Source organism: Phacochoerus africanus, chromosome 4 (genome assembly GCF_016906955.1).
Source record: "Phacochoerus africanus isolate WHEZ1 chromosome 4, ROS_Pafr_v1, whole genome shotgun sequence".
Taxonomy (NCBI): Eukaryota; Metazoa; Chordata; class Mammalia; order Artiodactyla; family Suidae; genus Phacochoerus; species Phacochoerus africanus.
This window is the reverse complement of record NC_062547.1, coordinates 14,630,943-14,652,845: the sequence shown is the minus strand read 5'-3', so window position 1 is coordinate 14,652,845 and position 21,903 is coordinate 14,630,943. Positions and strand designations below refer to the sequence as shown.

General features: G+C 36.5%; 2 protein-coding genes across 2 annotated transcripts; both read right to left on the bottom strand.

Annotated features, from left to right (window-relative positions):
* Positions 1–9,539: 9,539 nt before the first annotated feature.
* LOC125124032 (olfactory receptor 5W2) lies at positions 9,540–10,469 on the bottom strand (the record flags this gene model as incomplete). Its single annotated transcript, XM_047774207.1, has 1 exon — positions 9,540–10,469. A coding segment is annotated over exon 1 (921 nt), but the record flags the coding sequence as incomplete, so codon positions are not given.
* An 8,439-nt stretch (positions 10,470–18,908) lies between these two features.
* Positions 18,909–19,847, bottom strand: LOC125124031 (olfactory receptor 5W2-like). Its single transcript, XM_047774206.1, has one exon. It carries the CDS (start codon positions 19,839–19,841, stop codon positions 18,909–18,911), a length of 933 nt encoding a protein of 310 aa, XP_047630162.1. The 5' UTR covers positions 19,842–19,847.
* Positions 19,848–21,903: the final 2,056 nt, after the last annotated feature.

Sequence of the window (21,903 nt, the reverse complement as noted above, 5' to 3'; positions counted from 1 at the left end):
AGAACATAATTCATTACATTTCTGTTCCTCTAGTTCCCCTTGTGAATGGTGCATTAACTCCGGAAAAGGCTGAGTTTATAATTCTTCATTCTTTTCACCAATTTGATCAATGCCATAAATTAACCCGAATTTAATTATATGCAAAACGCTACCATACACTACATTCTCCTCCAGTGAAAACAGATGGGTAATGAAATTGACATAGGTTTCTACTAGTGATTTCCATCTCATCTTCATTTTTGATCCAGTTTCTTCCATTTCTGAAATATCTCCCTCACTTCCCATTTAGAGTTATGACAATCTTACTTACTGCTTTCTTTCATTAGTCTTGTATGAATCCCGTTCCCCAAGTACATAACAATCACCCTATTTCAATGATTTTTTGATTGTGTAGCTGCAGAAAACTTTTCCCTTCTTCCCTTCTAAGTTTAAGTTGTTTGACTAGCTGAATAATTAAATTGCCATAAAACAGAGTAACAAGAAAAAAATTACTTTTCTATGTATGGAGATCCCATTAAAAGGATGAGATGAAAAGTAACTAAAGCAGATAATTTTTATTCCTTTTAGACAAGAAAACAATGCATTTGTGAAGAATTGACAGGACAAAGGGGTTTAGGCCCTGGGTAGTAATTAGTAAAGAACTAACAATGTTTGATTATACAGACTTCTTGGTCCTAAGTTCTCTGTTTCTGGTGATGTGAATATCTTTTACCTTCCTGGCACAGAGAGGAGAAATTTTTTTTTTTAAATCTATCTTTTAGGGCTGCACATGAGGCATAAGGGTCAAATGGGAGCTGTAGCTGTCTGGCTACATCACAGGCACAGCAACTCAGTATCCGAGGTGTGTCTGCGACCTATACCATAGTTCATGGCAATGCCAGATCTTTTAACTCACAGAGCAAAGCCAGGGATCAAACCTGCATCCTAGTGGATACTAGTTGGGTTCTTAACCCCCTGAGCCACAACAGGAACTCTGAGGGGAAGATTTATTTCCTGCTTTCTGGAGTACAAATGAAGGTCAGCATGTCCTTTTTCCATTGGCTTCTTTTTATTTATTTTATTTATTTATTTAATTTTTTTTATTTTCCATTTTTTTATTACTCAAATGAATTTATCACATCTGTAGTTGTATAATGATCATAAAAATCTGATTTCATAGGATTTCCATCCCACAGCGCAAGCAGATCCCCCCACCCCCCAAACTGTCTCCTCCAGAGACCATAAGTTTTTCAATGTCTGTGAGTCAGCATCTGTTCTGCAAAGAAGTTCCATCTGTCCTTTTTTCAGATTCCACATGTCAGTGAAAGCATTTGATGTTGGTGTCTCATTGTATGGCTGACTTCACTTAGCATGATAGTTTCTAGGTCCATCCATGTTGCAAAAAATGCTGGCATTTCATTCTTTTTAATGGCTGAGTAATATTCCATTGTGTATATGTACCACCTCTTCTGGATCCACTCCTCTGTCGATGGACATTTAGGTTGTTTCCATGTCTTGGCTATTGTAAATAGTGCTTCAATGAACATTGGAGTACATATGTCTTTGCGAGTCATGGTTTTCTCTGGATAGATGCCCAGGAGTGGGATGGATGGATCAAATGGTAGTTCTATGTTTAGTTTTCTGAGGAATCTCCATACTGCTTTCCACAGTCGTTGCACCAATTTACAATACACAATGGAGAAAGGACAGCTTATTCAATAAGTGGTGCTGGGAAAAATGGACAGCCACATGAGAAAGAATGAAATTAGAACACTCCATTGGCTTCTTTTTAAATAACTTTAATTGAAAGTCATTAATATGCCAAAGTGCTATATTTTCGGATAGCATATGCTACTCTCTTTCAGTTGTCTAACATCCATCACACATAGTACACTCTTTATTGAATTCTATACTTTATTTGTATACGGGCATACCTCATTTTATTGTGCCTCACTTTATTGTGACTTGCAGATAGTTTTGTTTTTTGCAAATTGAAGTTTTGTTTTAACCCTGCATCAAGCAAGTCTCAGTGTTGTTTTTTCCAATAGAATTTACTCACTTCATGTCTCTGTATCACATTTTTTTTTTCAGGGCTGCAATTGCAGCATGTGTAATTTCCCATACTAGGGGTTGAATTGGAGCTGCAGCTGCCAGCTTATGCCACAGCCATGGCAATATGGGATTGGAGCTGTATCTGCACCTATGCCACATCTCGTGGCAACACTGGATCATTTAGCCACTGAGGCCGGGGGTCGAACTTGCATTCTCAGGACACTGTGTCAGGTCTTTAACCCGCTGAGCCACAATAAGAAATGCTAAAGACTCAGATGATGGTTAGCAATTTTTAAGCTATAAAATGTGGGTTTTTGTTTGTTTGTTTGTTTTGTTTTTTTGATTTTTAGGACCATACCCAAAACATATGGAGGTTCCCAGGCTAGAAGTCTAATCAGAACTGCAGCTGCTGGCCTACTCCACAGCCACAGCAAAGAAGACCTGAACCGTGTCTTTGACCTACACTACAGCTCATGGCAATGCCAGATCCTTAACCCACTGAGCTAGGCCAGGGACCAAACCCATGTCCTCATGGATATGAGTTGGGTTCATTACCAATGACCCACAATAGGAACACCTATAAAATAATTTTAATTATGATTTGTACATTTTTTAAACACAATGCTATTGCATACTCAAAAAACTACAGTGTAGTGTAAATCTAAATTTTTTTCATATGCATTGGGAACCAAAAAAAAAAAAAAGATAAAACTCCCTTTATTGCAGTATTCACCATATTGTTGTGGTCTGGTACTGAACCCTTGATGTTTCTGAGGTCTGCCTCTATGTGACTTTGTACTTTCCTGCAATCCTTAGCACAAGATTTTCATAAGTAAATGTGTGTTATTAAACATTTTCCTGTTGTGAAGCTGGTGAATGTTCTCTGTCTCTGGTGATATAAGGCTGGTAGATATTCCACAAAATTAGAAATAAACAGCATTTGAAGGTTGTATCTACTAGTATAATTCATATGAACAAGGACAATCTTCTATTTTAAAAATGTCTTGGGATAACACTTTCCAAAAAATAGCCAAGGTCTATGTGTTCCCAAAATAGCTACTTTGTATACATAAAAACATAGTAGAGAATGGGGATGCTCAGGAGCTGGAGGTGAAGGAACTGAGGAGATGTTGGTTACAAATTTGTGGGATGAACTAGTTCTGGAGATCTAACACACAGCATTTTGATGAATGTTACAATACTGCATTATATACTTTTAAGTTGCTAAGAGACTAGATCTTAAATGTTCTCACCACTAAAAATAAACAATAATTATGTGAGGGATGCAGATGGTAGCTAAAGATATGGCAGTAATTGTATTCCAATGCATAAATGTATCAAATAAATACTGTATGCACAATTCCAGGGAGCAAGGAAAATAAATAAGATGTTGCCCCTGAAGCTGTGCAACATGGCAGCCTTGGCAATTCTCTCCTTATGGCTGTGTTCTGAGTGATAATTCTAATAGATGAGTCATTTCAGGATGCCAACAAGCACACGTTCCTATGTATTCATTAAAATGACTGCTGAATGTAACAGAAAATAATGTTTTACTACTGGTTGTTCTGCATTGTTGTAATTAATTTAGTTCTTTACCATGAAGCAGGAAAATGCAAGATTTGCGTGTTGTGTGCAAAGTAATTACAAAGTGATAAGTATAAGCCAATGCATATTTACAAATATTATAAGAGGTCTGTTTATTCTGAACCTTCCTTGGGAACTAGATAGAAACCTAAATTTTTTTTCAGGGTCCTATAATGTTAGAACAAAATGTAGGCTAAAATCATTAAAATAAGATTATTCTTTGAATGTGCTAAATGACGCCTTAGTAATATATTAATTGTGCTTTATTGCAATTGTTTGAGTGATGATGTGTCTATACAAATATACTTAATTTAATATTATAGGAGATATTTTGAGTCCAAGCCCGAACTAAGTAATTATAGTAATTTTGCCAATAGTATTAATTGAAACCAGCTAATGCATTTGTGTTACCTAAGAATTTTACCGCCATTATCAACTTCTCTGGTTACGTATTTGAAGGATGGAGTTTGTCCTTGCTTCCTTTATTGTGATTCCTTGTCAAACTCCTTTTCCCATCAGGTGCTTCTCTGTCTCCTGGGGTGACAAATCTCTTTGGGTTTCGCTCTGTTGAGATGGGACCTAAATTTAGCTTCCTAAACACCACTGCCCCTGCAGACCATTTAGCATAACTTCTCTCCACTATGAGGGAATGAACTATAGTGACTACGTCATTATTAAAAATTGGATAATTAACTTCCTAATGGGTTTTACATTTAATTGAAGTTGGCTTTCTTATATCATGGAGGACAATCAGGTAGCTGGGATTTAATACATCAGAGACAAGCAAGTGAGAAAAAAAAGCTTATCTACATGACTTGCCCTGTGCCACTGTGACTCTATATGTAAAACTTTATAGACAACTGTTTATTATAAACACCTGCCTTTAGAAAATAGTTGTGTGGCCCTGAGGCATGGGCCAATATGTGTAAGTTCAGTCATGATAATCGTACCAAGGAAAACCAGGCTCATTAAGCCTCCTTGTTGCTGGAAAAAAAAACATTAGGTGTGCTCATAGCTTATGTAATTCATCTCTGGACTTTTAATAAAAAGAGATAATTATTTCCTAATCTATAAATGTTGCACTATAAATACATTAGATTATTTAAAAAAATAGACTAGACTTTTTTGTGTATAAAAATGTTCTAAGGATAACAATGTATAAGCATAAAATTCTAAAGTTTCTTATAATCTCATGATGAACAGATTTTTTTGAAATATTTTGATGTGTAATGCACATGCCGAGAATTAATAATAACTATATCGATATACATTTTCCAAAAAAATACACCTGTGGTCAAGAGACAAACAACGTAACAATTTTTCAGAATCAGGAGTTTCTGTCATGGCTCAGTGGTTAACGAATCCGACTGGGAACCATGAGGTTGAGGGTTCGCTCCCTGGCCTCGCTCAGTAGGCTAAGGATCCTGTGTTGTAGTGGCTGTGACATAGGCCAGTGGCTACAGCTCCGATTAGACCCCTGGCTTGGGAACCTTCACATGCCATGGGAGCGGCCCTAGAAAAGGCAAAAAGACAAAAAAAATTTTTTTTCAGAATCAACAAAGTCTTCTATATGCTCCCTCCTAAGCTGCTGGTCTCTTGCCACCAAGTCTATAGTCCTCATTTTGCCCTAAATAAAACTTAAATTAACTCTCAGGCTTTTAGGTCGTGCATATTTCTACTCTGTCTAAAGAGAGATTTGAACTGTATATTCCTATATTGATTTGATTCTATCAATGAATGATGCACAAAGTTATGTCCATCTTTGGGGAGATAAAAAAAGTAGTAACAGATGAGTGGGAATATATTTATATTAAAGGACTATATTAGATCAATTTGACCAGAAATGGAAGTTGTAATGATGACAGAAAAATGTCAGGAGCCTTAACACCATCAAGATAGACTAATTAAACTGTCTTTCTGTTCTGCATTTTGGTTTGTAAGAGATTTTCCCAAAAATGGATATCTAAATTTTTCAATCATCAGAGAAATCAAGTCCTTCACATAATGGGGAAAATAAAAATGACAGACAATATTAAATGGTTAGGATGTGGAATAGCCAGAACACTCACTCACTGGAATTAGGTAAGCTGAAATATGGATTTGCATACTTCATTGGAAACCAATTTGATGATATTTACTAAATCTAAATTTTTTTTTGGGGGGGGGGCTTGTGTCTTTTTAGCGTTGCACCCATGGCATATGGAGGTTCCCAGGCTAGGGGTCAAATCAGAGCTGTAGCTACACCACAACCACAGCAATGCTAGGTCCAGCCTATGCCATAGCCATAGCAATGCCATGTCTGCCACTTTTACCACAGCTTAGGGCAATGCCAGATCCTTAATCCACTGAGCGAGGCCAGGTATTGAACCCGCATCCTCATGGATACTAGTCGGGATCATTAACCATTGAGCCACAGTGGGAATTCCCTAAATCTAAATTTTATACACACATGTGTATACGTACATTTTCAAACTCTGTTCTTATACACAAGATGAATATGTTTCTCTAACAAACGACATGTGCAAGAATTAGCATTACTAGCTAGCATTCCTGGTAATACAAAAGAGGAAAAAAATACTATACTGTCTATTAACATTAAAGTGGATTAATAAATAATGACATAATTGCACAAAGAATTACTATACAACCCTGAGAATGAGTGTGCTGCAACTGCACGTGACAAGAGATGGATTGCACAAGTATGCAGTTGAGTGAAATGATACATACTGTAGGCATCCACTTATGTATGGTTCAAAAAAACACAAAATTAATTTACCATAACAAAAATCAAGAAATACACACTCTTGGTGGTAAGAGACCAGCAGTTTAGGAGGGAGCATATAGAAAGTATTTGTTGATTCGGGAAATGTTTACATCTTGATCTGGGGTCCTGACTACAGGGGTGATTTTTTTTTTGAAAATGTATATTCATATAGTTATGATTTAAGTATTCTCTATATGCACATTACACATCAAAAATATTTTCCAGGAGTTCCCGTCGTGGCGCAGTGGTTAACGAATCCGACTAGGAACCATGAGGTTGCGGGTTTGGTCCCTGCCCTTGCTCAGTGGGTTAACGATCCGGCGTTGCCGTGAGCTGTGGTGTAGGTTGCAGATGCGGCTCGGATCCCGCGTTGCTGTGGCTCTGGCGTAGGCCGGTGGCTACAGCTCCGATTCGACCCCTAGCCTGGGAATCTCCATATGCCGCGGGAGCGGCCCAAGAAATAGCAACAACAACAACAACAACAAAAAAGACAAAAGACCAAAAAAAAAAAAAATTTTCCAAAAGCAAAGTCATTTCATCATTAAATTATGGAAACTTTAGAATTTTATTATTATATATTGTTATCCCTAGACAATTTTACACACAAAAATTCCCAGTATATTTATATTACATTATATAATATTATATTACATTATATCATATATTACTCCAGAGAATAATGTGGCACTAGATGATATCTTTATATCACTGAGATTGACACCCATCTTTGCTTGAACTTTATTCTAAATGTCTCATTCCTGCCATGATGCTGTTCAATATAGCACCGAGATGATAAATAAAATTTCAAAAGAGAATAAACTTCAAATGTGTTAATCAACAAAATAATACAACTAAAAAAGCATCCTCCACTTTTTTCTACTTTTATACTTCCCCCTTCCAGGTCTGAGAATCCCAGAAAGAGTAGTACCCTGGAGTCTTATTGTCTTCCTTGGTTTTTACTGGCAACCTACAATGTTTTTATTCAAAGGCATTTTATAAGGGGACCTAGATAGCCTTAGGTATTGAATGTCTTTTGGCTCGTTTTATTGTAGCAAACACTCAAAAGCACCCTTGATTCTTATATTGATTTTCAAATGCATGTCCTTGTCTTCGTTTACTAAACAAGCCACTTTCAGTGATTTAATCACCAGCAAACTAGTGCATAGATATGCGAAGTTTTCCAATTTCTTCTCTCTCTCTCTCTCTCTTTTTTTTTTCCCCCGCATTTTAGGGCCACACCTGCAGCATACAGAGGCTAGGGGTCCTATCTGAACTGCACCCGCCTGTCAGCACCAGAGCCACAGCAACACAGGATCTGAGCTGCATCTACGACCTATACCACAGCTCACAGCAATGCCAGAACCTTAACCCACTGAGCGAGGCCAGGGATCGAACCTGTGTCCTCATGAATGCTAGTTGGGTTTGCTAACCGCTGAGTAATGATGGAAACTCCAAGTTTTCAAATATCTTCTAAAGGCCCGGAAAAGACCTTTTTGGTTCAATTATTTTTCAAAAAAATGTATCTGTAAGTCTTTATAAGTTTCTGCTACTTTTAGCATTCACAACCACTTTATGCATTTAGATATAAAATGTGGAGCTTCCGTCGTGGCTCAGTGGTTAACGAATCCGACTAGGAACTATGAGGTTGTGGGTTTGATCCCTGGCCTTGCTCAGTGGGTTAAGGATCTGGGGTTGCCTTGAGCCCTGGTGTAGGTCGCAGACCTGGCTCGGATCCCGCGTTGCTGTGGCTCCGGTGTAGGTCGGCGGCTACAGTTCTGATTAGACCCCCAGCCTGGCAATCTACATATGCCACCGGATCGGCCCTAGAAGAGGCAAAAAGACAAAAACAAAAACAAAAACAGTATTTTTAAGATACATGCAAGAGCCTCAGTGATTTCTTTTCTTTTGCCTCATATGAATATATGTTTAATAAAAATTAACCTCTCTTGGCTTTCTTTCTTTCTCTTTTTTCTTTCTTTTCTTTTTTCTTTCTTTCTTTCTTTCTTTCTTTCTTTCTTTCTTTCTTTCTTTCTTTCTTTCTTCTTTCTTTTCTTTCTTCTCTTCTTTCTTTCTCTCTTTCTTTCTCTCTTTCTCTCTTTCTCTCTTTCTCTCTGTCTCTGTCTCTCTCTCCCTCTCTCTCTCTCTCTCTCTTTGTCTCTCTCTCTCTCTCTCCCTCTCCCTCTCTCTCTCTCTCTTTGTTTCTTTTCTTTCCAGTTTGTGTCACAGACGCTGTGTAAATGTTTTGGGTAAGAAGGATGGGATACTTAGTATTTGAGCAAAAATGGTTGACAGTCTCATATTGTAGGCAATGATTTAATCAAAGGGTGATATTAAACACAATGATTAAAGAAGATGTATGTAAACTATGAAAAGAAACATTTAATCAGAGCTGAGAAGTGGGAAGAGTTGATAGTTAATAATTATTGTAAATGATGTAATTTACCAGGCACTTGAAGTGCTCTTTGTCATCTATCCATATTGAATTTTTTAATTCTAGAAAGGATAAAACTGTGTACCTCAAGACATCTGTAACTGTTGGACAAACTACCTAGGAATTCTTTCCTTCCACAAATTAAGTATTTTTAGAACTGAGAATAAATATCTTTATCCAAAAAAGCCTTTTTCCTGCACACTAGATTTTGACATTTGTTTGTGGATTTTTAACCCTATGTCTTTTTGTACTTAACGAAAATTTTAAACCTTCTTATGAATTATTTGTGTCCTTAGATAATTCGTATTTGTTTATTCCTCTAGATTATAGTATTTATTTTTATATAAGCTACTGGATTCTTCATGAAATGGAAAGTATTTAAAAGAAAAAAATACGCCCTTAGTGAACACTCTATGAATCTATTTGAAATAATGGTTTGATGAACAAAAAAACAAATAAAAATATGAGAAAATTAGAGGAATCAGGAAGGTATGCACAAAGAGGGGGTTTCGCAGATAAATTCAAAGCCCATAGTAAAGCATGACAAGTTTGGGAAACTGCAACATTTTCTTATTGTGTGACTCTAGTATAGATACTCATTTATTTAATAATTCGAGAAAATTATGTTTCTCATATACCATACCATGTGATTTTATAAAAACAATAATTATTATATGTGTATGCATATGCATAATATCTTTAAAGCCATCTTTTTTTTTAATTTTTCAGTTTAGTTTTCAATTTTTCTAGAGTTTTTTTCACATCTTTGTTCCGTAGGCTGTAAATCAGAGGATTTAACATGGGAATCACAAGGGTGTAAAACAATGAGGTTATTTTGTCTTGATCAAGAGAATAGGAAGAACTTGGTCTGAAATACATGAAGAGCAGGGTTCCCTGGAAAATTGCAACTGCAGTGAGGTGGGAGGTGCAGGTGGAGAAAGCTTTGAACCTCCCCTCAGCAGAGTGGATCTTCAAAACTGATAGGATGATATAACAATAAGAGACAAGGACTCCGGAAATGGAACTCAGTTCGATGAAGCCAAAAATAGTGAATATTGCTAACTCATTAATCTGTGTATCTGAGCAAGACAGCAATAGAAGAGGAGGAATATCACAGAAGAAATGGTTAATCTCATTAGACCCACAGAAGCATAAGCGGAATGTTAATGTCGTGTGTATCAAAGCGTCTGCCATTCCCACCACGTAAACCCCAGCCAGGAGCAGGGAGCACAGCCTGCTGGACATGCTGACCGTGTAGAGCAAGGGGTGGCTGATGGCTTTGTACCGATCATAGGCCATCACTGCCAGCAGTAGACACTCAGAATCTGCAAAAGTGCAGGAGATCAGGAATTGCAGAGCACAGCCATAGAAGGGGATTGACTTGTTCTTGGCCAGTAGGTCCACCAGCATCTTGGGCCCAATTGCTGTGGAATAGCAGAGGTCACAGAAAGAGAGGTGACTGAGGAAAAAATACATGGGCGTGTGCAGCTGGGGATCCATTCTTATTAAAACAATCATTCCGAGATTTGCCAGAAGGTTAATGAGATAAATAAGTAGAAACATGGTAAACAGGGTGACTTTCATCCCCGGAGTACTAGTGATTCCCAAGAAAATGAATTCAGTCACTGAGGAGCAATTTTCTTCTTCCATTATTTTTTTCTTTTTTTTTAACCTAAATTTTGGATAAAATGATCAAGACAAGGATAGACAAATGTTTGGACATCTACAAAATATCTGTAAAGCAGAACACAGTTTCTTTCTGTAATTGTCTTTTTTTTTTTTGTCTTTTTGCTATTTCTTGGGCCGCTCCCACGGCATATGGAGGTTCCCAGGCTAGGGGTCGAATCGGAGCTGTGGCCGCCAGCCTATGCCAGAGCCACAGCAACGCGGGATCCGAGCCGCGTCTGTAATCTACACCACAGCTCACGGCAACGCCGGATCGTTAACCCACTGAGCAAGGGCAGGGACCGAACCCGAAACCTCATGGTTCCTAGTCGGATTCATTAACCACTGCGCCACGACGGGAACTCCTGTAATTGTCTTTTTATACTCAGAAAACTATCCAGCATGTACCCTCTCTTTCAGAGAAGAAGCATTATAATCTACTTAGTAAAAACTAACAAACAAAAACTATGATAGGCATTGAAAAAAATTTTTATCTAAACCTGCATGCCATCATAGTGTATATAATTTTCTATGAACTTTTCATTTTTCTAGGAGATTTCTTATCTCTAGAAGTATAGTTGAATGAATGCATGTCTCATTCTACTTTCAAAATACCATGAACAAGACACCAGTGTTAGAAATACCAGGCTGTAAGGTACAGGACTGGGCATTTTCTATGTTTGAAAGTACTCACATGGACACCAAAAATGGTTAACATTGTTATGTTTCTCAAAACACAGCTCAAATGAACATTGGTGTAAAGTGTTTTTCTGTTAGTTCTAGGAACCAGAGCATATAAGTGACTAATAATAATAAAGATGATTATGTTACTAGTCCTGCTCTAAGTTATCTCCAGAATTTGGTGAGACATGAAGTATTTTTGTACTTTACTCTAGAAATATATCATTGCTTTGCCACTATACTTGTTCCATCTCTGGAGTGGTCTGGTGCCAAAGGATGAATTTCTGGATCCATCAAAGAAAAGTGATTTTAAAAAAAGTGCATACAGCAGAATTTAACACACACATTTGCATATCTTTAATTTCAAAGATTTTCATATTGTAAAAAGGTGAAAATAGTATGAAGGAAAATAAGTGCGTCTGATGTACAGATGTGTGTGTGTGTATATTTGTGTCTGCTGTTTTCGCGTGTATGTATATCTCTGTTAAGAGAAGAATACGAATGTCAGAGATAGATATTACATATGAGGGATCTAAAATATGGCACAAATGAACCTTCTACAAAACAGAAACAGACTCACAGACTTAGAGAACAGAGTTGTGGTTGCCAAGGGGGAGGAGAGGAGTGTGATGGGCTGGGAGTTTGGGGCTAGTAGATATAAAGTACTGCATTTAGAACGGATAAGCAATGAGGTCCTGCTGTATAGCACAGGGAACTATATCCAGTCTCTTGGGATAGAACGTGATGGAAGATAATACAAGAAAAGAATGTGTGTATATATGTATGACTGAGTCACTTTGCTGTACAGCAAACATTAACATAATATAAATCAACTATACTTAATTAAAAAAGAAAAAAAAATGTCAGTAATTTTTTTAACTTGAATATATATGGCATATGGTTTACATGGAGTTAAATTTGCAAATATTGCTCTTTATAATGTGGTAACTAAATTTTTTTAATAAAAATATTTTTAAAAATCTTAAGCTCATGTATATTGTTCCAACGATAAAAGAGTAAAGGCTTTCCTGTGTACCTAGACTAAAAAATAATTAAAGCAATCATTTTATGGATACTAATAAATTGAGACAGATTCTTCCAGTTCTGCAACAAAAATATTATTTTTTAACAACTAAATTGATGAGTTTATTAAACTGAAAAGGCAAGGGCAAAATTATTAATTTATGAGCCTCTCATTTTTAATGTAAATCTTTTCTCTTATGTTCTTAAATCTGGATAATCAGGAACTTACCTGAGATGAGCAGATCTTTCTCTACTTAGTACTAATGGCAAAAAAGTAAACAAGTGGCCCTTTATTTTACTAGGTAGCATTTGGGACTTAAATCTCTGAAGATTCCACCATCTGGTTCAATGTATGCTAATATGTGATTAATTATATTTTCTATTCTCCATTTCCCCCTGTGAATATAGCAACGACTTTAGCAAAAACTGAGCTTTATTTCTTCCCTCTTGTCAACACTTTGATCTGACAAGAAGAAAACCACAAATTATTTTTATTTTAAGCTGCACAGTTGTGTTGAATCTATATCTAGTCAAAGCAAAAATCCATTGAAATACGAAGACTCCCTACTTAGTAATTTACATTTTCTTCCCTTTATTCCATTTTATTCATTTGATTTCTTCCTTTTTGAAGTGTTCACCTTCCCCACATCATTTACGAATATTTCCAGTACTAAAAAGTCTATGAAGAAAAGTCAAAAGCAATGCATAAAAGGGCAACAGATTTAAAAAATCTGTATATGAATTAAATTCTTAAATTACATTCATAGTGAATACAGGTGTGGTTTGAGGAAATACCTGAATTCCATTAACAATCTTTAGATATGAAAAATGGGAAAAACGTTCTTGTTTTATACCTGTGCTATTTCTTCACTTTTGGAACAGTGATTGACTCACAAGTATTAAAGACTGATTCATCTTATAATTTCCTCTGTATTTAGTGGGTCAAAACCAAAATTTTTATTTATTTATTTATTTATTTTTGCTATTTCTTTGGGCCGCTCCCGCAGCATATGGAGGTTCCCAGGCTAGGGGTCCAATCGGAGCTGTAGCCACTGGCCTACGCCAGAGCCACAGCAATGCTGGATCCAAGCCTCGTCTGCAACCTACACCACAGTTCATGGCAACGCCAGATCGTTAACCCACTGAGCAAGGGCAGGGACCGAACCCACAACCCCATGGTTCCTAGTCGGATTCGTTAACCACTGCGCCATGACGGGAACTCCCCCAAATTTTTATATAAATAAGAATTGACATGTTCCCTTAAACGTCTTTTTTTTTTTTTTTTGACTTCGCCCAAGGCATGTGGAAGTTCTCAGGCCAGGGATCAAACCTGTGCCCCAGCAATGACAATGCTGGATCCTTAACCTGCTGCACAACAAGAGAACTCCAATAAGAACAGTTTAGATTCATTACAGTCAAGTAGTAAACTAACAGCTTGAAGAAGAACTGCATAAACAATTACTCCTATAACACTGATTTCTATATAGTTTGGCAATTTTATCATTTGCCATTGGAAGAAAAATGTCAGCAAGCCGTGTCCTTTGCTTTCCAGAAACAATATGAATGTATGTGTATATGTGTGTGTATCGTATTTACATTCGTTTGAGTGTGTTTTTCTATGTGCATGGACACACATATTGAAATGAGGTGGAGGAGACAGGGTGGTAGGTCTTGGTATGTAGTTTACGTATGTAGCTGTCATATTCCTTTAGTATTCCTTTAATTCTGCTTAATAATTGGCGGGGGTAATGTTTATAGTCATTCCTATAGCACACACACATATACTCTTCAGGAAATACACACACACATATATATACATTCTCTTGAATTAACATCAAATATTACTTATGACTATAATTTAATAGTGATTACTTTTAAAATTGGTAGCATGCATTAAACATAGTAACACTAGAAAACCTTTATTTTGAGTTCATGCCTTTATTATAAAAATAACATTTTTTTTTCTTGCTTTTTAGGGCTACACCCATGGCATATGGAGGTTCCCAGGCTAGGGGTCTAATCGGAGCTGCAGCTGCTGGCCTACGCCAGAGCCATGGCAACGCCAGATCTGAGCCATGTCTGCAACCTACACCACAGCTCACGGCTACCCCGGATCCTTAACCCACTGAGCAAAGCCAGGAATCGAACCTGCAACCTCATGGTTCCTAGTCGGATTTGTTAACCACTGAGCCATGATGGGAACTCCAAGATCACGTTTTTCATGAAATAGTTGTCTATGCATGAAACACTGAGTATTATGACACAGGTTTTATTTCACAATATTGTTTCCAAAGTACATGAATTCCTTTGCTTCCAGAGGAAAGGTTAGAATGGCCTGTGTGTGGACAAAGATGCAGTTGTTCTACAAGCAGTCAGCCCTTTTAATAATATGAGATTTTTATGAACACACTGTGAACAAGAAACTACTAGACTGAAAAATAAAATCTTATGGTTGCTTACAATCTGATAGAGAAAACACTTTGGTTTTGAAAAATCTATTTAGAGTGTAATATACGTATAGAACATTTTCATTTGAAAAAGTACCCCATAGGAGTTCCCATCATGGCTCAGCAGAAACAAATCTGATGGGCCTCCGGGAGGACGCAAGTTTGAGCCCTGGCCTCACTCAGTATGTTAAGGATCTGGTGTTGCCATGAGCTCTGGTGTAGATCACAGATGCAGCTCAGGTCTGGCATTGTTGTGGCTGTGGCTTGAGCCAGCAGCTACAGCTCCATTCGACCCCTAGCCTGGGAACCTCCATATGCTGTGGGTGTGGCCCCATAAAGACAAAAAAAAAAAAAATTACAAAAAAAGAAAAAGAGAAAGCCCTGCAAATAAGGTTTCAGAAATGAAAAGAGTCCCTTCACCTAGAACTAGGACAAAAAATGAATATGACTAACATCTCAGAAATCATCTCATAGACCCATCTCAAGTTGATGTCCAATATGATAGGGTAGTTTGTAATTTTGTGATGGTTAGGAGTAGAATCATACAGTTTTTTCCCTTTTTTGTCTTGCTTATTTTACTCAGTATTATGTTTGTGAGATTTCTCCATGTTGTTGCATGTGGAAGTATCTAATTCATCTTCATTGCTGTATAGTTTTCCAACATACAGGTTTACCATGAAGTAGTTTATCTAATCTGGGGCAGGTGTCAGGAAAATATGGTGTGTATAGTTTTATTGGATTTGGGAAACACCATTTCTTAATATATGCTCTCAGGAAACTGGTACCTAAAGTTTCATTGGAGTTGAGGCATACCATTTATGTATTTATGCTCTAGAATAAGACATGGGCAATCCTAAGTGGTTATGATAACAAGTTTAAGGCTTAAAAACTGTAAAATATACAAAAAGCTAACACTTAAAAAAATTGTCAACTCTAGTACTATTGTGTTGATGAAACTTAAGCTGCTTTCAGTTTTATACTACTGAAAGTAATTCCATGATGAATATTTCCATGCATGTTATTGAGTGAATATGTTCACTCATTTTGCTTTGCTTTGCTGTGTTTAGGTCATAGAATAGTTATACGTACAGGTCTAGCAGACATAAGCATAAGGTTTTACAAAGTACGGTGCAATTCTCATTTCTGTTCTCAATGTATACGAATGATTCACATCCTTACCAATACTTAATATTTCAATTGCAGTTGTCGTAATCCTACATTTAGATATTCATATTTATTTCCCTGAACATTAATAAATGTGGCTATCCCCTTCAAAGTGACGGCAAAATTCTGAATTTGAATAACAGACCACTAAAAAGTGTTCTACTTATAAGTATTTCACCTTCTGAAATTTTTACCATCCCTCTGGCTTCAAATTCAGGGAGAGGAAGCCTACAGTTAATTGAATCAAGGCTATTTTTAGAAATTCATTTATAGACTTTAAAATTCTTATTCTGTAATGAATATGCACTAGATCATATAAAAGAGTCAATATGCAGATAAAATCACTATTTAGTTGATTATAACAATAGCTATCATAAGGGAGGGAAGTGGGTTAATCAGATTACATATCAACATTCTCTAATTTTAAACAGTAATCCTCTGATACTCTACTTTTATTGAATTTGTATTTTCCAAACAATTTTCTCCCATGCTACTGTTCATAAGTGACAGTTTCAAAAGAGTATTGGTTAATTAAGAGTATATGGTATATTGGAAACCCTTAAAGCCTATTATAAAAATATGTATTATTTATGGGTTTTTTTTTCTAGTATGGTACCTTGTGATAGGTTACAGTATCCTCCAAATGCTCCCTTGAAAAGCAGAAGAGTTTCTTGGGCTGTACTTCCTTTCTGAAAGATTTTCACTCCAGGGCATTTAAAAATGGCGGCTAGAAAATCTAAGACATTTGGTGGATTTTAAATTGTAATGTCTAAAATTGTAATGGATAATTAAAAATGTCCTGAGTCTTATTTGATCCTTCAACTATATGGACATATCTATGTATCTCAAGAAACTGATTCAGTGCTTTAATCATCAGAAACCAGAGCAGAAGAAATATAGATATTAAGAAAATACACAGATGAATGCTCTTTACTTCTAGTGTAATTATTATGCAAGTTTTTAAAGATCAATTACCTTAGTATCCAGAAACATTTTATGTACCTTCTTAAAAGACATAAAATACGTATATACATTATATAACATATTATGTGTGCATACATATATTTCTGTATTTGACACAAATTATACATATGTTATCTGGTATTTTAAATTTGTTATTCAATTGTTTGTTTTCTAATGTTGTGTTCCAGACCATATGCAGGGCTTTGAATAACAGAAATGGAATCCCCAATCACTGTGCAAAGTATGCTCACCATCTCATAATACAGACAGTAATTTGGTAAACAATGTATTATTAAAACAATGCTTAAAGGCATTGGTTTATTAGGAATTACAAAAAAGGAACATTTAAATAGGATCCAGAAGGAGCAGGAAGGGAAGTAAATTTTCCTGGATAGTTGATAAAGGAGTTGACTGTTGTAATTAAAACACAATGATATATTTTGCCAAGGCACTTTCCATTGCTCTTTATAACCTAACCATTTGGACATTTTTTCTTCTCTTTTTCCCAGTTTTGTTGAGATGCAACTGACAACAAGTTTCCTTACGGTGCACAATGAATTTTTTTGGTATATCTGTAATTTGTGAAAAGGTTGCTACTATAAGGTTAATAAACAGATTGATCACCTCACATAGTTTCCTTTTTATTTCTGATGTGTTGAGAACATTTAAGATCTACTTTCTTGGCAAGTTTCAACTATAGTCAGCATATTGTGGATTAGATCCACAGAAACTACTCATGTTACAACAGAAAATTTGTACCCCTTGCTCAGCATCACCATCCCCTTACCCCCCAGTCCTCCAGCCCCTGGTAACCACCATTCTACTTGGTTTCTTTGCACTCAACTCTTTTAGAGTCCTCATACAAAGGAAAACATACGGTAGTTTTCTTTCTCTGTTTGACAGATTTCAATTAGCATAATGCCCTAAAGGTCCATCCATGTTTTGGGAACCATGATTTCGTAGGGGAGCAAAATTTGTCACCCCAAAATATGCCTCTTCGGCATGAGGATTATTTTGAGTGGAATATTTTTAAGAAACAGACAATTCAGAAAGTTTTTTTCTTTTTTACCTCCCCCTTAACTGCCTAAAAGTATTTAGCTAGAAGATATGTTCCAGGAAGGGAAGTATTCTGTAGATGGCTATAGAATAATATGAACTAGGTGTATGGACAGGGAGGAGGAACTTAGCAAAGCGAACTAAAATTTCTCTCTATGCCTCATTGTTTCTGTGCAACCAAGGAAACATTTGTTTACATTGTCTTCCTCTGCTTTTAATTTTCAGACCCCTACCCCTTTCTCCTTTGTTAAAGATAACATATATACCTCATTTTTACCTGTCTTTGGAATCTCTCCTGTTATAGAGATTTTACATAGGTTTCTTCTCATGTACATGATGAAATTTGCGGGGTTTTTTTCTCTTGTTAATCTATCTCATATAAATTTAATTTTAGATCAGCCAACAGAACATAGGAGGGTAGAATTAACTTTTTTTCCTTCCTCAAAACTTCATTACTTCTAAAAGTCTACATCTACAGTGGAGGCTTGTCCACCTCCTGACCTCTCTAATTGTCATACTCTCTGCCTGCTATATTTTCCTACCCCAACGTGCATCTTTTTTTTATTTGAGAATGAAAATCTGCATTCAGTTAAGACTCTTTTTACACTAAATTTGGAAACTTTCCTTGGATTTAATACCCATTGTATTTACTTCATGACGATATTGAGATTAGAATGAATTATTTGGTACTTAATGTCGGTTACTTCAAGTAGCTCATAAGATTCATTGGTATGGATACTACTTAATGTATTTTGTATTAAGAGCTTAATACAAAGCAATTAAATGTTCCAAGTTCACTTAGTAAACATGCATAAATTTCAATATATCAAATTATGGTTTGAGTGAAAGAATGAACCAAAAAATGGCAACATAAGAAAGGTCGCCTCTACAAAGAGGAAGTAATATATATAAATTCTAGACACATAATGAAGTATGATATATTTGGGGTATTGAGACATAAATTAAAATTGGGCTTTAAAATAAATACCCGTTTTATCAATAAAGTATTTGAGACATGATCGCTTTTATGGAATCATGAAAATTAATTTTACAAATACAATAAATACAATGTGTGTGTGTGTGTGTGTAGTATAAATATTTAAAACCACCTTTTAAGCTTCAGCTTTTCCAGGGCCTCTTTCACATCCTTGTTCCTTAAGCTATAAATCAGAGGGTTTAACATGGGAATCACGAGGGTGTAAAACAATGAGCTCATCTTGTCCTGATCTAGAGAGTACGAAGAGCTCGGCCTGAAATACATGAAGAGAATAGTTCCTTGGAAAATTGCCACGGCAGTGAGGTGGGAAGTGCAGGTGGAGAAAGCTTTGAACTTCCCCTCAGCTGAGTGGATCTTCAGGACAGACAGAGCTATATAACCGTAAGAGACAAGGACTCCTAAAATGGTACTCAATTCAATGAAGCCAAAAACTGTGAACAATGCCAACTCATTAACCTGTATATCAGAGCAGGAAAGGAGAAAAAGTGGAGGTAAATCACAGAAGAAATGGTTAATCTCATTAGACCCACAGAAGCATAAGCGGAATGCTAGTGTCGTGTGTATCAAAGCGTCTGCCACTCCCACCACGTAAACCCCAGCCAGGAGCAGGGAGCACAGCCTGCTGGACATGCTGACCGTGTAGAGCAAGGGGTGGCTGATGGCCTTGTACCGATCATAGGCCATCACTGCCAGCAGTAGACACTCAGCATCTGCAAAGGTGCAGAAGACCAAGAATTGCAGAGCACAGCCATAGAAGGGGATTGCCTTGTTCTTGGCCAGTAGGTCCACCAGCATCTTGGGCCCAATTGCCGTGGAATAGCAGAGGTCACAGAAGGAGAGGTGGCTGAGGAAAAAGTACATGGGCGTGTGCAGCCGGGGGTCCATTCGAATTAACGTGATCATTCCAAGGTTTGCCAGAAGATTAATCAGGTAAACAAGTAGACACATGGCAAATAGGGTCCCTTTATTCTCCGTGTTACTAGAAATTCCCAAGAAGATGAATTCAGTCAAGGAGGAGCAATTCCCTGTATCCATTCTTCTCTGTTTTTGTCTAAACTTCTGAGGAAAATGATCAAGAAAATGACACATGCAAATGTAACATTTCTGTACATCTGCAAAGTATCATAAGACAGGATATGATTTCTTTCTATAAGTATCTTTATACTCAGAAAATTATCAGTCATGTATCCACTATTTAAAGAGGCATTGCACTCTCTTCTCCAATAGCAAAAATTATCTGAGAAATAAAGTTGAGAAATTTGACCTAATCTAATCATGTCACTCATGAGATATGTTATTTTCTACAACTCTTCTCTAGCTGTACTTGCCTTACCTCGGGGAGGAAATTTGGATGAATTTAATTCTCTTCTCCATTTCAAAATTATATGGAAGAGACACAGGTGTTAGCTGGTTATGAGCTGGGTCTAAGCATCTTCTTTGTATGAAGATTTTCACATGGGTACAAAAATGATTACAAATTTTGGTGTCTCAGAATCATGATTGCTTTAAGAGTATTCGTATAAGTTCCCGAACCAATGGCCATATGATTGACTAAAAATAATGAAAATAATTATGTTTCTGATGAAAATAATTATGTTTCTGGTTTTGGTTTATGTTGTTTTCAGTATTTAGTGGGACATGAAATAAGCAATATTGGCCAGGTCTCTAGACCTGTATTATCATTTTGTCACCTATTTGTGGGAATTGTCTGGTGCCAAAGTATGAATCTTTTGACTTATTGTAGGACAATGTTTAAAAGAAGTTAAAACAACCTTATTTAACACAGACATTTACATCTCTTTGGATTTTAAAAGGACTTTCATATTATGAAATGGAGATTAGATAAGTGGTAGTAAATGCTTCTGAAATATTTAGGCTTATCTATCTCCTGTATGTGCCTATTTATGTGTGTTGCATGTTTGCATTGTGCATGTCTCTGTTGACATATAAGAACTGGAATGTGGTGATGTGTATATATATATTTTTTTCTTTTTGTCTTTTTAGGGCCACACCCATGGCATATGGAGGTTCCCAGGCTAGGGGTCCAATTGGAGCTGTAGCTGCTGGCCTACGCCACAACCACAGCAATCCCAGATTCGAGCTGCCTCTGCTACCTATACCACAGCTCACGGCAACACCGGATCCTTCACCCACTGAGCAAGGCCAGGGATCGAACCTGCAATCTCATGGTTCCTAGTCAGATTCATTTCTGCTGCGCCACAATGGGAACACCAAATGGAGTGAAGTAACTATGACATATGATTTACATGAAGTTCGATTTTTACATAATGTTATTTGTAATGTGGAACTTCGATTACTTTTATAGTAAGACAACCACAAACCCCTTAAACGTATGTTTATACTTTCCCAGTGATAAAAGGAGCAAAGGCTTTTCAGTAAACCTAGGTTAGAATAAACCGTTGCGGGGAGAGAACTGAGAGGGTGGGAATAACTTATACACACTATTGCTTAAAATAGTTGATTAACGAGAACTTACTCTATAGCACAGGAAAATCTACTCAAAAGTTTGTAGTAACATATATGGGAAAAAAGAATAGATATATTTATAAGTATGACTGATTTTTGAGTTTAAAAAAAAGTATGACTGATTCAGTTTGCTGTATACCTGAAACTAAAACAACATTGTAAATCAAATATACACTAATAAAATTAAACTTTAAAAAGGGGTAACTATTTAAATGCTACTGTATTCATCCTAATAATATCAGAGTCTTTCAGTTCTGAGAAGAAAATACCATTTGTGGCCATAATATTACAGTGTTTAAGTTGAGTTAAGAAGTATAAATGATTCATTTATAAATCTATCAAATTTTTTTTTCTGAAAAAGTACCCGCCCACATTATTAATTTTGGAGACTTAAGAACCTACCTGAGATGAAGAGGCCATGGGTAGCTGAACAATGGGCAGGTGGCATTTTATTTTACCAGCTACAGTTGGGATTTAAATCTCTGAAGCTACTCTCCTTATGCTTTGTTGTCATGCAAACATGTCATTAATTATATTTCTGGTTCTGTATATTCCCCCATGATTACTGAAACAACTTTAGCAAAGGCTGAACTTCAGCGGTTCACTATGG